This window comes from Carcharodon carcharias, chromosome 23 (assembly GCF_017639515.1).
Source record: "Carcharodon carcharias isolate sCarCar2 chromosome 23, sCarCar2.pri, whole genome shotgun sequence".
NCBI lineage: Eukaryota > Metazoa > Chordata > Chondrichthyes > Lamniformes > Lamnidae > Carcharodon > Carcharodon carcharias.
In genome coordinates, this window is record NC_054489.1 from 23,888,076 (window position 1) to 23,911,566 (window position 23,491).

The 23,491-nt window shown below is 42.0% G+C and overlaps 1 protein-coding gene across 1 annotated transcript; it reads left to right on the top strand.

Moving 5' to 3' along the window:
- The first annotated feature begins 528 nt into the window (after nt 1–528).
- g6pc3 (glucose-6-phosphatase catalytic subunit 3) lies at nt 529–23,409 on the top strand. The gene is made up of 6 exons (XM_041173350.1): nt 529–978; nt 4,112–4,221; nt 9,080–9,170; nt 11,522–11,640; nt 14,723–14,864; nt 21,477–23,409. The coding sequence occupies exons 1-6, from the start codon at nt 758–760 to the stop codon at nt 21,838–21,840; spliced, it is 1,047 nt and encodes a 348-aa protein (XP_041029284.1). The 5' UTR covers nt 529–757; the 3' UTR covers nt 21,841–23,409.
- The last annotated feature ends 82 nt before the right edge of the window (nt 23,410–23,491 follow it).

Sequence of the window (23,491 nt, forward strand, 5' to 3'; positions counted from 1 at the left end):
TTTATGTTTGTTCACAATTTTCTACATCAATAATTTCTGGTTTTCTTTTCTTCTGGAGGTGTTGACTGTTTGTTAGGATATGATCCACAGACACTGGCTATCCTTTATTCTTTCCTGCGACCGTTATTCATGCGAACCTGTTGGAGTATTTGCCTTGAAGTATTTGCGGGGTATTTTATCAGCCAGGTCATCGCAACTCGGCGACACCCCGTCCTCATCCAGTATCCACTCGCCAGCACTCGTTGCAGGTGTCATGGAAAACAAACAGGTATGTGAGGGAAAAAAAGGAAAATACTGCGGATGCTGGAAATCTGAAATAAAAACAGAAAATGCTGGAAAACCTCAGCAGGTCTGACAGCATCTGTGGAGAGAGAAACACAAGTGATGTTCAGGCCTGCTGAGTTTCTTTCTCCCCCAGCATTTTCTGCATGTATGTGTTAGAAAGACTGCAATTGAGTACAGTCTATGGGAATCGGTGACAACAGCGACTTCAGCGTCAATGGGTTGAAACTTCAAGCGGTTCGGGTTTAGGCTTTGACTGTAAGCGCCGTGTGAAAGGAACGAGGTTTGTCCTCGCTGGTTTGCTGTCGGACACCGATTGTTAAAAAAAAAAGTGAGCCGAAGTGTTTTGAGTCATTGAGCCGGCCCATGGTTGCAGTGTGAACCAGGAAGGCGCGAGCCACCTCTCGTTCTCTGCTTGGGTTACACCGGCAGGCGCTGGTTACCCATCTGAATTCACTTTGTTGCCATTCGGTAAATGATGGAGCCGCTTTACATCCACGGTGTCCGGGTGGCTGAGAGTTTGCAGCAAACACTCGGCGGCTACGAGAAGGTTTTGCTGTGGATGAGCGGCGTCGGCGACCCCAGATCCTCCTTTTTCATTTATTTCCCCGTCACCTTCTTCCTCAGCAGAAAGATCGGGATTTCCGTTTTGTGGATTACCATACTTGCCGAATGGTTAAATTTAACTTGTAAATGGTAAGTTCCTGTTCCTCTCCTTCTTGACCCACTTTGTTCCCATTGACATCTTCCCCTCTTCTTCTCCAGCTGACAAGACACCCCCTTTTTCCCTCGTCCCCCTCCCCAAATCCCCCGTCCCGACATCATCAGAAGTGGCTTTTTTATAGATAACATGCCAATATTTGGTCCCGTAACCTATTTGCCCCCTCATTTTACCTAATACGGATGTAGTTTAACCCGGATTCAGTGGCAAGTTACTGACAGAGCTCGCTGCAACTTTGTGGCGAGATGTTCAGTCGCTGCCTTGCCCGCTCGCTCCGCTGCTCTGTTGGGTGTAAAAGACGCCTTCGCCGTGTCAGATGATTAGAGAGTTCCGATGTCTGAGGTAATATTCCTCCCTCAGCCTGCGGATTGATCATTCACCGCCTCATGGCTGGTTTTATTTTTGGAACTTCGCAAAATGGCTGCCGGGAGTCGCTTTATTTCAAAGTATGCAAAGCCTTTCATACTTCATGATGAAGGACATTATATAAATACATGCACAATGACCAAATATATATGGGGTTTTAAAACATTTTTAGACGTCATGCTGCAGGGCCAAGTAGCGTGAAAGGAAAATAACAGATTAGAATCGTTCAGTGTTTCTTCTGATTGCTAAATTTAAAGCTAAAAACCAACCTGTCGCCTGTGATTATAATTTTCAGTGTGCAAGGTGTCATCCCACTGTAGGGGTACCAACTCTGGCTGGTTGTATTCCTGGAGGTTTCATCACATGACTTCCTTCTCCCTCTTATTGCCCCAACCCAATGTTACCAAGGTCAGAGGCTAGGAATCTTGCAACGAGTAACTCACCCCAAAGCCTGTCCACCAGTAGCAGCAGTGTGTACCATCTACAAGGTGCACTGCAGGAATTCACCAAGGTGCTTTTGACAGCACCTTGCAAACCCATGATCACTACCATCTAGAAGGACAAGAGCAGCAGATAGGGGGGGAAACCACCAACTGAAAGATCCCCTCCAGGTCACTCACCATCCTGCTTTGGAAATATATCACCGTTCCTTCACTGTCGCTGGGTCAAAACCCTGGAACTCCCTTCCTTGTAACAGCACTGTGGGTATTCTTAAACCACATGGACTGCAGCGGTTCAAGGAGGCAGCTTACCACCACCTTCTCAAGGGCAACTAGGGATGGGCAATAAATGCTGGCCCAGCCAGTGAAGCCCACATCCCATGAATGAATAAAACATAAACCTCCATTGGTTGCCCAACATGCCCATGCTGTCCTTCCCATGCAAATTGGAAAGCAAACTTTGGCTCTTCATTACCCGATTGGATGATTTTTAACTGTCAGACAGTCCTTTCTTTCCAATCAACAGCATTTTTATATCATATAAACAATGGTGTTGAAAGATTTTCTATAATGTCCCTGAGTTTTGACCTGAAGGTTAATCTACAATGCGCGGAGACTCTAAGACAATTCTTGGGTTGGCAACCTATAATTCCAGGTATTCAGGTCTTAATGAGATCTCAATTTTTCAATTCTCATTTATGGAATACTACATTGCTTAACAATAAACCTGCAGAATTACATGGGACAGTTTCTCACTTAGGTTCCAGTTTAACATTGATCATTGATTAATGGAGCTAAAAAAAATCCTTCCCAGTGGACAGTTCCTTTACATTTCACATCTTACTTAGAGTTCCAAACATTCTCGTAAGGATAACAGCAGTACAGTGGAGAGCTAAGCAGTATGGCAACTCCCAAGTTCAATTGCTGGTGTGTGAGGTGGTGGCTGATCTCAACCAGAATAGAAGTGTGGGGGCTAATAGTTGGTCTCAATAATGCTCGATTAGGAAACAACAGAATACTGGCAAAAATTCCTTTTGATGATTGCTATCAAGTAAATCCTGCTGGCATGTGTTTGGAAACTTATAGGAACAGGCTATTCAGCCCCTGAGCCTATTCTGCCATTCAATGAAATCTTGCTGATCTGCAATCTAAATCTTGATACCTAACTTTGCCATATATCCCTTAATACCTTGGACAGATTTTTGTTAACCAATCTCAGATTTACAACTAACAATTGATCAAACATCAATTGTCATTTGCAGAAGACAGTTCCAGACTTCCATCCCCCTTTATGAGTAGAAATGTTTCCTAATTTCATTTCTGAAAAGTCTGCCTTCAATTTTTAGGCAATGCTCTCCCCTAGTCCTAGACTTCCCAACCAGCAGAAATAGTTTCAATGTCTATTCCCCTTAATATCTTGAAAACTTTGATCAAATTACCCCTTAGCCATCTAAATTCCAGGAAATGTGCTCCTAGTTTATATAATCTCTCCTAATTTAACACTTGGAGTCATGCTATAATGCTGTAATAATGCTAATTTCCAGCTGAATTAATCAAACTTTCCCAAGTTATGACTCATAAAATATATCAAGAAATATTTTTAAAGCAAATGATAAAAAAGTTATACTTTGAAAAACTGCTCCATTGCGCTGCATCACATCAAATTTTGCATCTGCCTATTTTTTTTACTCATTCACAGAATGTACACTTTGCTGGCTGGGCCAGCATTTATTGCCCACCCCTAGTTGCCCTTGAGAAGGTGGTGGTGAGCTGCCTTCTTGAACTTCTGCAGTCCATGTGGTATTGATACACTCACCGTGCTGTAACAGTTTGATACAACTGTGTGGTAGTTGGGAACAAGATGGGTTTTTACAACAATCGTTCCATAGTCATCATTAGACTTTTAATTACAGATTTTTATTGAATTCAAATTCCACCATCTACCATGGCAGGATTTGAGCCCAGTTCCCCAGAGCAGTACCCTGGGTCTCTGCATTATGAGTCCAGCAACAATACCACTACACCATCGCCTCCCCATTATACAGATAAGTTTGAACTGAATATTCGGGGGTGCTGGGTATTAAGGAAACACAGGTCACAACAGGACCAATTGTGCTAGAATCATTGTTTGCACTCAAAGTAGAAGCTCCATCCCATTGTATCAGGCAAACAGAAGTTCTATATATGCATATGTTTTAGTAACTTGCTTTGAACACTCTAAGAACATTTGGCTGACCAGAAAGATCTATCAGAAATCACACTTTTTCAGATCAAATCTGAGTATCTCTTACATTTCTAATAGGTTGCTGTTTGGCGAGCGTCCGTTTTGGTGGATTCATGAATCGGGGGTCTATAGCGAGCAGCAGATGCCCGAGTTAAAGCAGTTTTATTCCTCCTGTGAAACTGGTCCAGGTTTGTTCAAATTGAGTGCTATGTGAATTCTATACACAGACGGGCTGTTTTTGTCCGTATTTTCTGTCAAATCGATCACTTAAATTGACATCTAAATTTCAAAATTTTATTTTCTTTCCTTCAATTTTTTCAATATACTTCTCTCCTATTAAAGGCCTGTTTTAAATATACTTCCTTAACCTTAACAAATCTGAACAAACTTGAATCTGCCAATTTCAAGTCGCATTTTTATTGATAATTAGCAATTCAAAATTGAAAATCAGCCATTCTCTTACACAGTTGGTTATGTAAAAGAGGTTTGATTCTACAATTCAATTCCAGTGAATTACTATTCAGTTGGACACCAAGGGCCGGATTTTAGTGAAGTCAGGCTGACTCCAGAGATCTTTAAAAATGGTAGGCAGGACCCAGATGCAGAAGTCCCACCCCAATTTCGACAGATCCCATTTTTGCAGGCAGGGGAAGGGGATAGGGCTTGAGTCACACAAGTGGGAAACCAAAACTCAGCAGGACCATTTGAAATTAGAGCTGAGTTCAATCAGACCCCATTTTTGTGTTCCAAGGGCCTTAACCTGCATTGTGGGAATCATGAATTTATGGAATAGACGTAAACTCTCTTTAAGGGTGGTTAAGATTTGTTTAAGTGTCATGATCTGAAGTTATTTAAATCCTTAGTCTTTTAAAAATGACGAAGAACAGGCTGAAGCTGGCAGAGTTAAAAAAAAGCACTCTTTGCTGGACTACTTTGACTGCCAGGCCATCTGATGTAGGATAGAAAAAAAATTACCATCTGGTCCTGCAATTTCAATGGAGTTAATTGTTGATATTTCCCAAGGGTTGTTATTTACAGCTGATGTCATTATGAATGCTTGGCTGAGTTTCAAAAGCTACACAAGCATGTCAACGGGGGGGGGGTCTGAGTTCACATTATGATCAACAGTTTAAAGAGGCTATTAAAGGATTAGCTGTCTTTGATGTGGTTACTGAACAGAAGTTTTTTTTTTATAATAGATTGAACATTTGAGGGGATTTAAAATTACCAAATGGCTTTCATGAGAGTATTTTTCAGTATCAAGTATGTATGAGCGAGGACTCTGTTAGATTGTTAGAAGTTTATTTTCTTTCATCTTCACATGGTTTCTAAGGCCTGTCCATAGTGGATCCTGGGTGAGTAGCTAAGGAGATGAAATAGGAGTATGAGGGGATATGGGGGTGTGTAAAGATCATGAGAGGTTGGTAGGGAACATGAGTTGGTATGGAGGGTCAAGGGGAGTGGAAGGGGTGGTGTGAGGAATGAGAGCTATAGGTTTAATAGCTTCTAAAACAACTGGGACAAAATCCCAGAGAACAGAGGTGGGCCTTCTAATCCGCCCATCCTGGCACTCACCCGCTTCTGTGGCCACCTATGATCTGCTTCTGGGGTCGGCGTAAAGAATAAAGAAGAGCTGCAGCATGGGGAGAACAGAGAAGACACATTTATAAGGATCTGCGCATGTAATACAGTTAAAAAGGCAAAAACGGAAGACAGGATTAGAGCAGATATTGTGAATTGGAAACTGTACAGCTACAGTTTTTCCAGAGTCAAACAGAGGATTCAACAAAGTTTATTAAAGGAGTCAGATAAAGGATTCTCTGGGAAAACTGTGCCACCAAGACAGTCATGGATCTAGCTAAAGGCGTTATGCAGGAGTGTACGGTTTGGGTGACAGCTGTCTCCAGAGTACTCGGATGAAGTGGAACTACCGTTGAAGGTGACTTGAGGACCAAATCCTGTTAAGATCCTTGTAGAGACTGCTAGTATTTAAAGAGAAATGTGAAATTCTTGTTACTTATTGAAAGAATGAAGCCACAAGATTCCACAGTTTAAAACAAATGAATTTTACTATAGAAGAATCAAGCAAAATAAACACTATGAAGTCAACATTGTCTTAGGTGATTACTTATACTTTACATCGGAAAGCACAGTAAAATGAAACCACGTAGACTCTAGACCAAAATCCTCAACTGAACCCTCACTTCACTTTTCCCCAATGACTCCCCCCAGAAAGTCTTTGATTACCTGTTTGGCTACAGGTTCTCGAAGGTTATCCACTTTCTTGGGACCAACTCCAAATGTTTCCACAGCTGCCTTATAAGGTTTGGGAATTTTTAGTTCATGCCTGAACTTCACGTGCGATTCCCGCGCAGTGACTTAAACAGAAAATTAGAAACACCCCTGGTTTTTAATTGCACTATCCTCCTGTTCCGCAGCCCTTAGCAAATTCTTTCCCTTTGCCTTCTGAATTCAAGATGAACTCAGTTGCTTCCAGCTCCAAGTCTGAAATCTTCTGGTTTCTCCAAACTGAACTGCTTGCCTCTATGGGCAAAACACACAGATTAAACCCCCATTAAAGGGAAGTTCCCTGCAACCTATCTCCATGGCAATGTAGCATACCTGGGATGCCCCAAATGGAAATTTACATTAATGAGTTCTTAGCTTCAAAACCAAACCTTTGATTCTGAGATCCAGATGACTAATTTATATCCCTAATGGAATTAACCACGCACCCTCCAGACTCCCTGACTCCGTCAAGGAATTCTCTTATTCACAAAGGTGCTGTTAGCTTCTTTAATCTGGAGCTATATGAATAATCAGGGGTCATTCAGCAAATTTGGTTTCATTGGCTCTTCATGCAAATAGCTCCACATTGCTTCATTTAGTGCTTCACCCTTTAATTAGCCTTCGGACTCACTTCCTCCCCGCCCCCCACCACATCTGTGTCCGAGTCCCTATGCCCTATTTATTACCAAGTAGTACAGATCCTTAACTTCCACGCCTAAGTAACTTGAGTTTCCACGTGTCCAATTGCATGCAATTATTGGCTATCACTTTGGATCTGAGCCTCTTTCCTCTTTTCTCTTCCTTTCCTTTTCTTCTTTCTCCTTAACCCTCCTACGTTCTCCCTCCAGTTGTCATGCCTCCTTTCACTTCTCTCCTCCTGGGGACTTTGCCCTCTTAAATCCCACTCCAGCCCTTCAGCACTCCTGGATCTTCCTGCTCTCCTACCAGCATCTTAGGCTTGATGCCCCGTGACATAAACCTATTCTTCCCCCTGTGCCACACTTGGCATCCTCCATGGGGCCCATTGAGGCATTCATCACTACCTCTGTACAAGCAGCAACCTGAACTTCCCCATCCTGCTCTCGTGACCCTACTGCCCAGTGCACCCATTGTGGACTAATATTACCAACCTCCTTCTTGTTGAGCTCACCACTTCAGGTGCTGATCCCCTGGATTCTGCCAGCAAACCAGCTTTCTGCTCACCTGTGCCATCCATGAGTTTAATGTGGATGTTTACACCAACATCATAGCCTTGATGACATTCTGGCTGAGGGGTGATAACATGAAACTTCCCTGTCCAGCTATACCATCCACTGCTTACCTAGCCCAAACCACTTACTTCCACCTGACTAACATAACCTAAATCCACCCCACCTCAGCTCATTTGCCGCTGAAACGCTCGTCCAATCTTTGTTTTCTCTAGACCAGACTATTCCAATGCTCTCCTGGTCAGCCTCCAATCTTCCACCCTACATAAACTTGAGCTCATCCAAAACTCTGCTACTTGTCTCTAACTCACATCAAGTTTTGTTCAACCATTATCCCTGTGCTCACTGATCTACATTGGCTCCCAGTCTGGCAATGCCTCAATTTTAAAATTCTCAGTCTTGTTTTCAAATCCCTCCATGGCCTTGCCTCCATCTAATTAGCTTCCAGTCCAAAAGCCTTTGAAATCTCTGCACTCCTCCAATTCTGATCTCTTGAGCATCCCCGATTTTAATCACTCCACCATTGGCATCCATGCCTTTGGCTTTCAAGGGCCTAAGTTCTGGAATTTTCTCCCTAAACATCTTTGTCTATTTACCTCTTTTTCCTCCTTTAAGATGCTCCTTAAAACCTACCCGTTTGACTCAGCTTTTGATCATTTATCCTCATACCTTATGTGGCTCGGTGTTAAATCTTAATTTGATGACATTCCCATGATGTGCCTTGGGATGTTTCAGTACATTATAAGTACAAGTTGGTGTTATTCATCATTCAACATTATCTGACCTGCTGTTGTTGCATTACTGATGTGCCCCATCCATCAGCACTGACATTGGCCAGGCAGTTCCATTCAGTTAATTAGTGAGGAAACCCTCACTGAAGGACTCCATCTGTCATACAGTCACTGCAAATGTATGGAATTGAATCTGCAGTTAATTATTGTGAAATAATGTAGGTTACCCATTGACGAGAAGAAAAGTGCAGGAATGTGTGGAGTACAAGTTGAATTTTCAGTCAGGGCTCTACTGCTGATGTACAAATAATCCCAGAACAGACTGATCACAACTTTCCCTATAATTCCTCCCAGCTCTTTCAATAGATTTATTTTTGCTTTTCATCATTTGTCAAAAGTGGTGAGCCATTTATCACAGGGGGAATTATGGTCAAATCTCAACAATCATGATTCATAGTATACTCTCACATACATAAATACTTTAATGATTAAGACTGAGATGCAGTGAACTTCCCTGGTGTGTAGGACTTAGTTACCATAGTGTGCACCTACCCAGCGCACCATCGGGACAGCTCAGATTCAGCCCCTTATATTAGTCTAAAAGCAAAATATTGCAGATGCTGGAAATCTGAAACAAACATAGAAAATGCTGGGAAAACTCAGCAGGTCTGACAGCATCTGTGGAGAGAGAAACAAAGTTGACGTTTCGAGTCCAAATGACCCATGTTTTTGTCCCTTATATTAGTCTTACTGTTAAACTTTGCTTTGTGATTTGGTGATAAAGTGTTAATTTTCCTGCTATGTTTATGTTATTTTAGGCAGTCCTTCAGGTCATGCCATGATCACAGGTGCAGCCTGGTGGGTTATGATGACCAAACTTTCCACATTCATTTACAATCGTACCAGAAGGTTTGTGTTCCTTGAACTGATAAAATATCAAGATGATCAATTAATTATTCACCATTTAAACACTAGTTGCATAAATATATGTGTGCTCCCTTTTAATGTTATATTAAGTATATTGGTAGGATACACAAGTGAAGGACATTGTTTGATTAAATACTTTGAGCACATATAAATAGGAAAAAGCTGAGACATTGGGTGTGTGGGAGAATAACTGTTGAGATTGAACCAACTCAATAAATTCTCCTAATGAAGAAAAGCTCTGTGTCTTAGTTTCTGCTTTATCAACCTGCTTGGATCCTATTAACATTCCCTCTCTCTCACTGGCAATTCTCTCTTCCATTTCTGAAGGAGCTAATTCTCATCTGGAAGTGGTTCCACAGGCATCAGTTGCTCTCCATTGTCTCACTCTATTGTGCATTCTTATTGTGTAAACCTGAGCATTGGCAGGCTATCTGATCACAGAAAACATATTATGAAAGCTGATTCTGCCCTCACCCAACATCAAAACTTGCATACTTTTGGCAGATGTCGCCTGTTAGTAGCTGTAAATCGATACTGCTTAGAATAGACAGTGATTGAGTTAAGCCATATTTTTGGCAACAGTAGCTGGATTTTTGCTCTGCATCTCCCGAAACTGTATTTAATCTTGGGAGGCTTGATAGATGCCATAAGTGAGAGTTTCCCATTCCCCCAAAACTTCACAAAATTTGCCAAATAAACATTGTAAATTTTAACGGTTATAATATGTTATGACTGTTATGATACGGCCGATAATGTGTAGCAGGCGGATCGAATCCACAAGGGAAACCCAATACCGCTATCACAATGGTTTTCCAATTTGTATTTTATTTTGAGTGCGTGCCCCGAGTCTATCACGAATTCAGAGATTTTTTTTTTAGAAAACCAAATTAAACATTTATTAACAAAAGAAAAGATTTCAAGCACATACATAGGTCTAAGAATTACTACTATAATAACTCCTAAAAGCACTAATTAATCTGGCTTCCAGTTACACCCCTGTTAAGGCAATAGTTAAAAAAAAATAGGTTTAAACAGATCCAAACAAGTCACCACAATACCCTGGACCGTAGAATTCAAAGTGGCTTTTCCCAGCTTCAGTTTCTGTAGACAGCAGCTTTATGCACAAATACTGGAGGCTTTTCACACGTCTGGTAGATCCGACAATGCCTTCTCTGACACATAGAGCAGGATTTTACTTTCATGCGGCAGGTGGGCCCAGGAGTGGCCGGGAAAAGGTCCGCTGCCCGCAATCGGTCTCAGACCGCGAAATCACGCTGGCTGGTCAATTAACGGCCAGCCAGCATAAAAGGCGTGCTGAAACTCTCAGCGCTGCCGGGGTGGGAGCAGGAGGAGGGTGAGTGCAGAAGTCTGCGCATGTGCGCAGGAGCATGCGCTGAAAGGTCCCTGGGGCACAGAGCTGCCTCAGGCGGCTGAAGAACTGGAGAAACAAAAATAAAGATTTAAAAGATGATAAAAACATGTCCCCATATGTGACTCACTCACATGAAGAGAGTCTTGTTCAAAATGAAGTTGAAATTTTTTTTCTTTTTTTAAATTCACCGTTGGAAACCTCATCCCGCCCTTGGGATGAGGTTTCATTAAAGTGCAAAGACTGCCAGGCCTATTTGCCCTCTGTCAACCAAACGGTTGAGTGGGCAGCGAAAAGTACTATTTAATTAATTGCTTAAGGGCATTAATAGTTCTCTTAATTGTTGGTGGGCGCGCTGCCGATTCTTGCGCGCGCCCGCCAACCGAAAGATTCCGAGAGTTCGTGATGATGTCAGGATGCCTACCTGACGTCATCGTGTGTGATTTTACACCCATTCAGGTCAGGTGCACACCCACCCGAAGACAGTAAAATCCTGCCCATAGCTTCAATCTCCTTTATACATGTTTCTCCCTTTTAATGTAAATTCTTTTGCTCTTTGGAACTTTACTTTTCTCATAATATAAATCTATTCATGGTGTTTATATTGTCAATCACCTTTGGGAAAAATAAACACACTGCTTGGCCTAGATTCTCTGGCTAGGTGTAACATCCTACCATCTCTTTGAAATTCAAACTCCCCTGATTTATCTAAAAATGCAAATTCTCCTCACCTCACATTCTAAAACTTCAGCCAAGTTTACTTACTTAGCATTTCAAACTTAGTTTCTTTTGATGAGTCAAAGCCTACAAACCAGCTGTCTCCAATTCAATTAAATCCCCCCCACACACACAAACTATCCAAACCCCACTAGTAACCTAATTTTACAATAAATTACAATAATATTATGAGAATTATTATACTTTCATGACAATTACTAACATCAGATATTTCATGTATTTTAAGCTCACTGGCAAAGACCATCCCTGCAGTATTGTACACCGTGATGCTGCTGGCAATCGGCATCTCCCGAATATTTATTTTGGCTCATTTTCCCCATCAAGTACTTGCTGGAATAATTACAGGTAAGAGTTTTAATCACAATATGTTCAATGGGAGATTGTGTAATTAAAATTGCTGTGCTGATGCTCCTGATAATTATATTATGTTTTAATTTGAAATTCCCTCCTTATTCTCCTTGAGATATTACCAACACCACTGGCAAAGTCAAAATCCAGTATGTCCCAAATAGCTGCTAATGTTTACATAGGAACATACTTACAAATATATGAATCAGGAGCAGAAGTAGGCTAGCTGCATGACAGCAGTTAATGCCATCACCAAGATAAGAAGTAAATATAAACTTACAACTTGTCACTCCCGGGATATTAGTCACGACTCTAATCTATAACAGCTCAGCTAAACCAACATTTCTTCTAAATGAATTCAAGTAGACATTGTACTTTCTAGTCTCTTCAAGCTGTCATCTTTAGGAGGAAATAATTAGTGTAGCTATATTGAATGTGTCAAGCACTGTTATAAATGTGTATTGCTGGTATAACAACAATAGACAGAAGTGTTTAATGCTGATTAGAAGAATTCAAATACTTCCCCTTTGGAGGATGTCCAAAATTTGCCAAATGAGATAACGTCCTACCTGTTTAAGCTAGAGAAGTGATTTTTTATTCTTTCACAGGATGTGGACATCACTGGTAAGCCCAGCATTTGTTGCCCATCCTTAATTGCCCTTAAACTGAGTAATAACGGAGTCAACCACATTGCTGTGGGTCTGGAATCACGTGTAGGCCAGACCAGGTAAGGATGGCAGATTTCCTTCTCTAAAGGACATTAGTGAACCAGATGGGTTGTTATGACAATCCTTGATAGTCATGGTCACCATCATTGCTAGCTTTCAATTTCAGATTTATTAACTGAATTTAAGTTCCACCAGCTGCCAGAGCATTAGACTGGGCCTCTGGATTACTGGTCCAGTGACATTACCACTATGCCACCAACTGCCTCTGAAAAGTTAATAAACCTTTCATAACAAAATAGAAACAAGTGCAATGAAAGCTGGAGAAACACATTGGTAAAACATACATGCATAATCTCCAGATGAGAGGTTAGGCTCCCATTTCCCTTGCAACCCATGCTGACCCATCAACTATCTACAGCGGAGGGGAAGTGGGCAACCAGCTTCAAGATCCATCCAAAATCAACTGCTAATGGGTTGGCTTTGTCATAGTTTTTTCTCTACAAGTGGTAAAACTCTTTGGTTCCACTTGTAACCTCTCCGTGGCAATATAGTGGTTAAAGGGAAACATATCCCACCACTGTGGTGTGTGCAGTGGCCATTTAACATGCCATGTCACATTCAGTGCATGACTCAACTATTAAAGATTGTCCATAAAACTTTAAGGCCTGAATTTGACACTTGGCTTGTGCGCGAATTTGGCGGGACCGGAAGCAGATGTAGAATCCACTCCCGGGCGACATCGCAGTCTCAATGTGATTTCATGCTGGGTGGCCAATTAAGGCCTGCCCAGCGTGAAACACACCTTCCGGCTGGCCTCACAGTGCGGGCGGGGGTGGGAACGATTTGGGCACCAGGTCCACTGGTGTCCCCCATGACTTTTATAACTTCAATTAAACTTCCAGTGGAAAAATAGATAGGTCCCACAACATGGAAACAGACTTGGTGTTAATACTGCGGCTTTTCGGCTGTGAACTGATCCTGACTAAAACTTTCACTGTCTCAATGTATTTGTTACAGCAGCTGTGAAATATGCCTTGAAAATCTACAGGTCATGCCCAGCATCTGCCACTCATCAAACTAAACTTTGTGGCAGCAGTAAGGAAGCTGTGGGTGGGGGGAGGGGGGGGAAGAGTTGGGGTGGGGGTTCCCTTTATCTATTTACATCAGTGAAGGTTGAAAAAATAATGAATAAGCATTTCTCTAAGACCTTTCATGACTTCAGGACGTCCCAGAGTGCCTCACTGCTTTTTTGAAGTGTGGTTACTGCTATAATGTGGAGAATATGTCAGCCAGCCAATTTATGCACAGCAAGCTCCCTTGGACAGCAATGTTGGATCTTTTACACCTATCTGAGAGGGTAGATGTGGTCTCAGATTAACATTTTACCTGAACACTGGCACCACAGACAGTGCAGCACTCTCTCAGTACTGCGCTGGAACTGCGTGCTCAACTTTCTGGAGTGGGACTTGAACCCATGACCTACTGAACCCCAGAGAGCAGAACACTCCAACGTGGTAGACAATGCTGCTATCAAGGCTGCGTCTGCTATTGCAGCAGCTCTGGACTGCCCAGCTCAGGTAGCGCAGCTAGAGCTAGTGCCCGTGGTGCGGGGCAAAATGAGGGAGGGAGTGCAGGGGGCTGCAGACAAAGTGTGGTTGTTCCCTTTTTAGGGGAATCCTTTTTTAAAAAACTGTTTTTAATAATGCAAGGATCTCGTCATATTCCACCTCTATAGCTGGTTCAGTTGGGACACCTCCAATGACAAACTTGCAGTATCTGTGTGCTGGGTGATAATGAAGGCCTGGGTGATGGGGAGTCTCACGTTCAGAGAGCCCCTACCCTCAGGTCAACTGCACGCACCACCCCCCCCCGCCCCCAACCCCCACCAACTCCCCATATAATTACAATGGCAAAATGCCAAATGGCCATGGATTTTAAGGCCAATATCATTTGTAAACGACAATGTTCCCCATAGTTTGTACAGAATGATCTATCTTGTTAGATTTGGCACAGATTTATTGGTGAACCAGCCTTGAAAGCAAGGGCAAAACTCTGAAATACGACAGTAGCAAAATCACAAATAAAATGAGAGTGCTTGTGCTGTGGGGGCCTTTTATCCTGCCCTTTGATGATAATTTGATAAAAACGTGCTGCCCGTTTTTTCCATTCGATGAACACAAAATCGCATGGGCAATGTCAAATCTCACTCAGTAGGCTTTATAATGATCTTAATTGGCTCTTTAATGGTTGGTGGGCACAGCTTCGCCGACCTCAATATTGCCTGTGGGCACAATGGCGCCAGGATGCACGCCCGTCCTCGGAATGTAAAATTCGGGCCTGAGAGTGGGAACACTCCTAATCTTTGAGCATCAAAATATATAGTCATTAATAAACCAGTTTTGGAATTTCAGGTGCTGTACTTGGCTTTCTGCTGGGGAGATATGAACCAGAGAATATCAAACTCATCCATTATGTTACTACTTCAATCGGATTGCTGCTAAGTGCTGTGTGCTTATATTGGGGATTGAATTATATCGGTGTCAATGTCTCCTGGTAAGTCTTGCAATTTCCACACTTTCCCTTTCTGGCAGCAATCACCTGTGATAGGTGAGGTCTGGAATCTTGTGACAAACACCTGGGGATGAGCACAGATTAGAAAGGGGGAAATATACACTTTCGAGAGGAATAAATGGATCAGGGTTCCTGTGGTCAACTCCTACCCCAAGGGGAGGATCTTTTGGTCGGCAAGCAGGGGCGGGGCCCACTCGCCAATTTGTGACGTTGGGTGGAACTCCTGACATCACCTCGTGTCATTTCCATTTTCAGGTCAGTGGGGCGCAGCCGAATCAGCTGAGCAGCCGTCGACCTGTCAACGGCCTATTGAGGCCATTTTAAAAGTAATTAACATCATTAATGGACCTGCCCGTCCAACCTTAGGGTTGGTGGGCAGGCCGGGAGCTCTGGCGGGCTTCAGAAAATGCATGAAACTTCATCCACGGGCGGAATGAGGTTTCATGAGGGTATTTAAATATCTAATAAAGTTTTCAGTTAAAGTTATGGACATGTCCCAACTCATGTCACATGGGGGGATATGTCATGGAAATCTATCTATCATTTGTTTAACAACTTTTAATTTGGAGCCGATCCCTCTGAGGCAGCACTTAGCCTCAGGGAGATGAGTGCGCTCTTTCACGTGCATATGTGAAAGAGCGCACTCTCGGCTGAGGGAATCCACCACCACCAGCAGCCCCCCCCCCTGCGCAGGGAGCACATAGCGCTTCCTGGCGGACGTCACGCTGGGCGGGCCTTAATTGGTCCACCCACGTAAAATGGCAGCCAATTGGAGGCGCGCCTGCTCCCACAATTCCCCCCCACAGAGGGGGAAAATGTTTCCCCATGATTCCTGTCAGAAAGACATTTGTTTATTTGTCAGATATAGAGTGAGTGAAATGAATAACATCTTCATTTTTTTTCCAAATAAGCTTCTAAATTACTGGATGATAACGATGAGGTAGTGGTACAGTTCAGCTGTAGATATCATTCCTCCACCTTCCCCTCCCCCCACCCCCCTTCCAAGTACTGTGGGGTCTCCTATGATGCCGATCAGAATAAACTACAGGATCTGCTGTTAATACTGATGGGAGTGTTAAAATATGCAACAGGTAGTGTATTTTTCACTGTTGAGGTGCAGATTTGTTAACCTGGCCTGAGATCTAATTGCTGTGAGTAAACTTCCTCTGCGATCAGTTAGAGGACAATTGTTTCTCTGTAGATTGGTGCCAGCAGGAAATGAATGATTTCCGTTTTCTTTTGAATGCTTTTTTAAGGTTGTTTTCATCAGTAACAAAGTGAAACCTGTGAAGTATTGTGGATTTAGAAAATTTCTGCAGACTGAAACTTACTTGCTTTATTCGAAGCATTTTCCCTTAGTGTTTTCCACCTTGCAACTGGGCTTTCAAGTCCTGCAGTGATTCCTGTATTTGACATATCAACATCTCAACAGGAAAACATTAAACCGAAACAATAAAGAAGCATTTCAGTTCCAGTCCTTTTCCCCCCTGCATTTCAAGAGACATGGTTCTTCACACAGTAGTTTGAATAAACAGTAAATGTGTTGACACTTGGGTTGCTCAGAAATTACGTTCTTAATTTAGGAAGAGGAATGAGAAGGATGAAAAAAACATGGGAGAAAGAGAGTGAGATAAAATTAGCAGATCAAGAGTGAAAGAACAAATAAATCGAAGAACAAAAACAAAAATACCTGGAAAAACTCGGCAGGTCTGACAGCATCTGTGGAGAGTCTGGGTGACCCTTCATCAGAACTAAGACATATAGAAATGAGATGAAATATAAGAAGGGGGTGGGACAGGAGAGCTCGATAGAGGGTCAGTGATAGCTGGAGGCCAAGAAGAGACTGCCAAAGATGTCATAGACAAAAGGACAAAGGAGTGTTAATGGTGGTGGTATTATCTAAAAGATGTGCTAATGGAGACATTAAGGGTAGCAAACAGGACAAGCGAGTGGCAGATGAAAGAAAAGCTAAATTTATGAAGAAGCTGTTTTTTGTACATTATGTATGTCAGGGGTATTTATTTTCATGGGCCTTATGTGCACCATTGGGCACGAACAAAATTTAATGTTCCCATTAATTTACATAGATCTCAAGCTGTGGATTCTAGCAGACTTTGGTGTTCTGATTTAGGGTTTCTCCATAAATGATTAAAAGGCACTTAAGAACAAAGCCTGCAGGCTCGTGACATTCAAGCAGGACAAACCAGCGAATAAAAAAAAATATAAGCTTGATTAGAGGTGCGCTTGTCTAGCTTTGTGGGCTCGATTGGCAGTGCTCAACCGTTATAGACATTGAATGATGGAATGTAGTTGGCACATCCCTGGCATACCTTACATCAAAATATCTCAACAGTTAAAAAATTTCCACCTACTCCTTGGTGCATTCTCACATGTGTGCACACAGGAAGAGAAACGGGAAGATCACTGAGGAAAAAAGGAAAATATGGAGGGAGAATGCACCATCTAAAGGAAAAAAGTCTGAGCATGACCTGGGAAACACAGAATGATGCTAACATCCTGAGCAAGCAGCGTCCAATTGGTACAGGGTTTGAAAATAAAACAAGAAGTCAGCACAGAGGGACAGTCACTTGTGTGTACATTTTGTGTTATATTTGATTTAACAATGGCTGCAGGAACTGGATGCAGAAGGTGGACATTTTTAAAACCCCAACATAGACATCCTTTACTTTGAGCACAGAGAAACAAAAACTGCCCCTGTCTTTAGCCAGTCTCCATTGTATTTGTGTTGATATTTTGTTCTCTCTCTCTCCTGTTCTTCATTCTAGCCTCTCTTTTTCTGTTTTTCCACCTTGTTCTGGGCCACAACAACAACTTATATTCATCTAGCACCTTTAACGTAGTGAAAATATCCTAAAGTGCTTTTTAGGAGCACAATCAAACAAATTTGACACTGAGCTGCATAAGGAGATATCAGGGCAGATGACCAAAAGCTTGGTCAAAGAGGAAAGTTTTAAGGTGTGTCTTAAAGGAGAGAAGAGAGGCAGAAAGACTTAATAAAAGAGATCCTTGGCAGCTGAAGGCACAGCCCAGTAGCGGAGTAATTAAAATCAGGGATGTTTAGATGGCTAGAATTGGGCGAGCACTCAGACACTGCTGGAGATTATAGAGATAGGGACAGGTGAAGACATGGAGGGATCTCAAAATAATTATGTTTTAAAAAAAAGTTTTTGCTTAACAGAGAGCCAATGTCATAGAAGGCAATTTCTGAACATTCTAATACTGGATGTCAAACAAGCACACTGGCAATTGAGAGACAATGCAGGGGCTGAGAGAGGTCATGGTGAGGTAGAGCTGGCTGACAGCATAAATGTGGAACTTGATGTTGTGTTTCTGAATGATGTCCCCATGGACAATATAGAGGAGGATAGATCCTTGAGAAACTCCAAAGAGGATGGTGCAGGAACAGAAAGAGAAGCCATTGCATCTGGCTACAACAGCTGGAATCTTACGTTCTGGAGTCTAAGTTCGGTGGTGGGGGCAGAAGTGAGAGTGATATCCGCTGGGGGGAATTGTGGCTGACCATGCACAATCTTGCGCTGTTCAGTTCAATATATATGCATCCACAAGGAGCTCGCTGATTCTCACGCAGAGGAAGGCAGGAAATTGCCTTTCCTGCCATTACATAATTTGGTCGAAGTTCTGGGTGCCATATTTAAAGAACACCTGGACTATCCCTTCTGCCTTTGCCCGGCCACCTCTCCACCCTACCCCACTAACACTTCTTCCCCTCCTTGGTCATCCTCCAAGCAACTTGCACTGCCACCACCCACTCAAGCACAGGCTGGTATTTACAAACTCTCCCCAAAGAGCAAAATGTAGTAGCAACTTATCGTCAATCATGGGAATAGTCTACCTCATCATGTGCATGCCACCTATGTGCAGTCATGAATGTAAACATTTGAATGTCTCGCTGGCGAGGAACTTAATTTGGAGGAGAGCTTAATTCTGGCGAGCTGGCCTTTTAATGAGCATGCATGACTTGCTAATGCATGCAAATGGGTTTCCCGACTTGATTCGTCAGGAAGCTCAACCTGCCTCTAACCCGCCTTTAAAGACCCGAAAACTTTATTCCTGAAGTTCATCCTGCTTGTCGGGAAATTGATTGTCAACCTCTCCTCAAATTAAGCTCCCCTGCCTGCTAAGCTTTGCGCTGCTTTTGGGACCGGAAGATTCTGCCCTTCAAGTCAGCCAAGATAGAGGATACTCTTTATCTTCTCCTAAGTGAGGGTTAGGAGTGACAGTTTCTGCCGTCTTCATCAGTCTTCTTGAGCTTGCCAAAATGTTGGGCTGGAGACAGCATTGGTCCACCTTGAGTAGTTCTCTTCCATACAAAGTGTTGTTTCTCCTTCTTGAGCGTTTGTTTATATACCTTATTTCTGGGAGACTTATGCCAATCATTTATTCAATTGTCCATTCGCAAAGGACAGATACTCAAGGGAATTCCTCCTATTTTCATCAGAAGCCCATGTGTCATCTTGTGGCTTATCACTTCCTGGGACGTCCTATTTGACCTTCAGATAGTTGGTTCAGGTAAGGCTCACGAGGCCAAATCAGCATTTGGCTCCCCCAAATCAGGATTAGCAATGCCTTGTTTCAGTGACGGGGTTGGAGACATGTGCTTGGCAGAGATAACAGCCTTTGCTGTCTTGTGTTTGTCAGCCCAAGCAGTTTTCCTTATAAAGGGAGAGAGAGAAAGCTATTCTTCCAATATTCAATAAATTTCTTAGGAGTTTATAAAATCATTATAAAGTGGTTTCTTACACCAAATAAGGCTTCTGAAATTCATCCTCAAGCTCTTCTTGAAATTATTTGAACAAAAGCTATTTAGTTCTTCTCTGAAAGTTTATGGTGGAATTTTATGGCCCCGCCCACTACCGGGATTGTCCAGTCCCGCCGAAAGTCAATGGACTTTTGGCTGGGCCGCTGCACCGCCTGCCACGGCAGGCCCGGAAAAATCCCAGCCGGTGTTCCTAACGTTTGGCCGAGCTTAAATGCTACTGTTGCATCCTGGACCATTCATGCTCAAACTGCAAGACCTTTCTTCAGTTAACAGCATTGTAACCCCATATCAAACTCCAGGCCAGGCTTTTAGAGCGGCTGAGACATTCAAATCTTTAATGAAGGCATTAAAAGACACAAATTCAATAGATAAATTTAATCATGTTACTGTGAAATATGTTTTTCTAATTAATTTCTACGTTGGACATTAGATATTTTGGTTACTAAGGAGTAAATGGCAAATGAAAACATTTCAGAAAGCATTTGAGCATTAATTGGGGATAAGTGCCTTCTGGTGGCCATAATCTGTAGTAATAGAAGACAGCATGTACAATTGATTTAGGGGTTCTCCACTTTAAATGTAGACATAGAAATTTGTTATGTAAGATGTTGATACAAAAGTGTGACAAAAAAAATGACAGGAAGAAACATTTCATGGCCAGGAAGTGCATGCAAATACTACACAAAGCGAGCCAAGAATTGTACTAATTTAAAATGTATTATCTTGATACTGCTTCATAAAACAATGACATCAATCTTTAAAGCAGGAGAGTCAGGGCAGTCCAAATTAATCATTTCATGCCAGTCTCGTATGGCCAGCAGCTCATTCATTAGATAATATATCTCAGGAAGAATCTGAAACGAACCTTGCACTGGACACGTGAATTAAGCCAGGAAGGTTTAGTGGATTGATTTATACCTGCAACATAACAGTTTATTTAATTTTCAGCCAGAGGTTGAGCAGGCTTACTGAATTATTTATTTTAATTTATTGCACATAGACTGTGTTGAAAAGCATTCAGCCAATTACTATATATACACCCAACAACCCTTGTATTTATTTAATTATTGGGCAACAGGTCAAGCAGTCATGCACAATTAATGATTGATTTTTGTGTGACAAAGTGATGAATTGCACCCAGACAATTTATACCTAGAATACCACTAATACATTTTCAAACTGCAGGTCAAGATCCCTGGCAAACTTTTCTACTCCCAGAAATTTTTGGCCACAGTTCTGATTTGATGAAGTCCAATTGAACCAAAGAAGGAAATGAAGTGGGAGCAGAAGACTAGCCAGTCATGTTAATTTAGATGGTTGGAAAGTACTGTTTTGTTAAACAATTAGAAATTCTTAATCATATGGTTTGATGTCAATCTAATCAGACCTTCCAGGGAGGCATAAATTAATGCTTAATCTGAAGTTCCTTTGACAAATATATACAATTGCGCAGTTAAAAAGCCAGCTATTAGTTAGCATTGCCAACCATCCAGGATTGTCCTAGAGTCTTCAGGAATTAAAGATTTATCTCCTGAAAACTGCAGCAAGCAACCATGGAGAAAAACAGTAAGGGCAGTTTAAAAAAGTGTTTTCTTTCATTTGCTTTGAATACTTTTCTTTGCAATGGTGAGGGGAGTGACTATTTGACTTGGTGGGGCAGTTGGAGGCAGGATCATGTGAAGAAATCTCCACATATATGTCTAACCAAGTTGGCAACCTAAATTGTAGCACATGTGAAACTGCATTTAGAGTCACAGACACTCATAGGACTAATTCACGATTGTATGTTCTAGGACAATTCTCCTTGCTACAAAGTGGTGTGCCAAGCCTGAATGGATTCGACTGGATACAGCACCATTTTCTTCACTTAGCAGGGATACAGGGGCACTGCTAGGACTAGGCCTTGGGCTCGCCTCACCAATGTATGCCAGCACACAGCGATGGAAAATGACAGGGAAGCTGAAAATTTTGTGCATAGTGCTCTCCGTCCTCATCATTGAGATCATGGATAAAATACCACTGTCAAAACACTCGAGTGTTCTGTTTTATGTTCTGTTTTACTTGAAGAATGCATTTGTTCCTGTTCTGGTTATTGCTATTATCCCTTGGACAGTGCATTCCATTTTTGTAATTCAGCAGTCACAGAAACAACAGTAGTACCAATGATGGTACACCTATTTAAAAAGAGTTTCACCTTATCCTGCTACATATTTCAAAATACAACATACTGTTATAGTTGATACCTCCTACCTTCCGCAGTTTAATCAATAGCCTGAATCAATACTGGTCAAACTGATTTGAAATCAGATGGTAACTGTAATGATGCTTCCTGTTCAGAGCCATACACAAGGACATTACAAAGTGCCAGCTGTTTACCTATTAGCTCTAGATCTCCATTTAATCCTTCAAAATAAAGATATTTTGTCTCCTTTACAATGTATCAAAATTACTTCCTAGGCCTCATATAAAGTGAGTACACCCAGGGACAAACCTGCTCTGTAAACTCTGCTATAGGAACATTGGAATTTCTGGACAATTAAAGGCCAAGTTCCCTCTAGTGCGCCTTGCACTATCCTGGTACAGTAGTTCCTTGAGTCATGATTGCTCTACACACTGTAGCTTCTTTTTGTTGTGGTCACACTTTTATCTGTTATTTTGCTGTGTATAACATGTAATTTGTTTTTGAATCACTTGTTTTGTTGCAACTATGCTGGCACAGGTCTTTGTCAGAGTGGCTGCTATTGACAAATATAGTCAGTTGATGTCCTAAAATACTGTGCAAAATGGCAGGTTTGTGCCCACAGTTCAAGACTGAGGCCAGGAATTTCTGGCCCCATCGTGGATGGGACCTGCCGTGGGCAAGGCGGCGCCCATTGACTTGCAGTGAGCAGGTGTGGAAAATCTCGCCCTGAGTTCCTGAGCTCAATTAGAGAATGAAAGGGTCACCTGCCTAGGAACTTTCCTGTGAAGGTACTTATGGGGTATCGCTGCCAGTATGCAAAAGCCTCAACACTGGACAGGTGCAGAAGACCAATGTTGATTCTCCTCCTGAAACCCCCCATCATCCCAAAAAAATCGACCTTTTCATTATTAACCTGGTGTCCCTCCTAGCCCCTCTACTGCTCAGTCGATTTTTCTTCAGTGAAACACCTTGGAATCTTTTAACACACTAAGGATACTGTTAAATCCAAGTTGTTGTTTCCATTGCCAGCTTAATCTGGTTAGCAAGGAGGCAATTGAAAGTTTACACCTAAAATAAAAGTGATAATAGTCAATAAAATCAGAAATAACAGCTGTTTTGTTTTACTTTGTCACTTTATACCAGTCAGGTAGATCATGTTTATATCTTCACATTTGTTAAGCGTAGGGTATTAAGGATTGTGCAGCCAGGCAGCTGGATTTGAGTTACAGATCAGACATGATCTAACAATGACAGATTGGGCTCGAGGGGATGAATGGCCTTCTCCAGTTCCTATTACAGTACCTTTTGTGCTATTACTGAAGTAAAGCTGAACATGCACTCTCAGGCTTACATGGGCTACATTTGACAGGTTTAAGGGAACAAAAATTTAAGTTAAAGTTTTATCTCATCAGCAATATGTCTTATTTATTCCAGCCACTGTCCCTTGACTCCTTAATGTCATTTCACTGTTGTTCTATTCCATAAAGTCTGTAATTTACTCTAATCATATATTCAAAAAATAAATTGCAAGAATTTAGATCTTTGCCTCTGTGTTAAAGAAAATTTTTTAAATTGGGAAGGAAATAGTTGTTTTGATTCTAATATGATGCATACTCATTTCATTGC

Coding starts and splice junctions, on each gene's coding strand:
- g6pc3 (XM_041173350.1), top strand. CDS start 758: ATGATGGAGCCGCTTTACATCCACGGTGTCCGGGTGGCTGAGAGTTTG. Junction 4,222..9,079: donor CTCCTGTGAAACTGGTCCAG/GTTTGTTCAAAT, acceptor ATGTTATTTTAG/GCAGTCCTTCAGGTCATGCC. Junction 11,641..14,722: donor ACTTGCTGGAATAATTACAG/GTAAGAGTTTTA, acceptor TTGGAATTTCAG/GTGCTGTACTTGGCTTTCTG.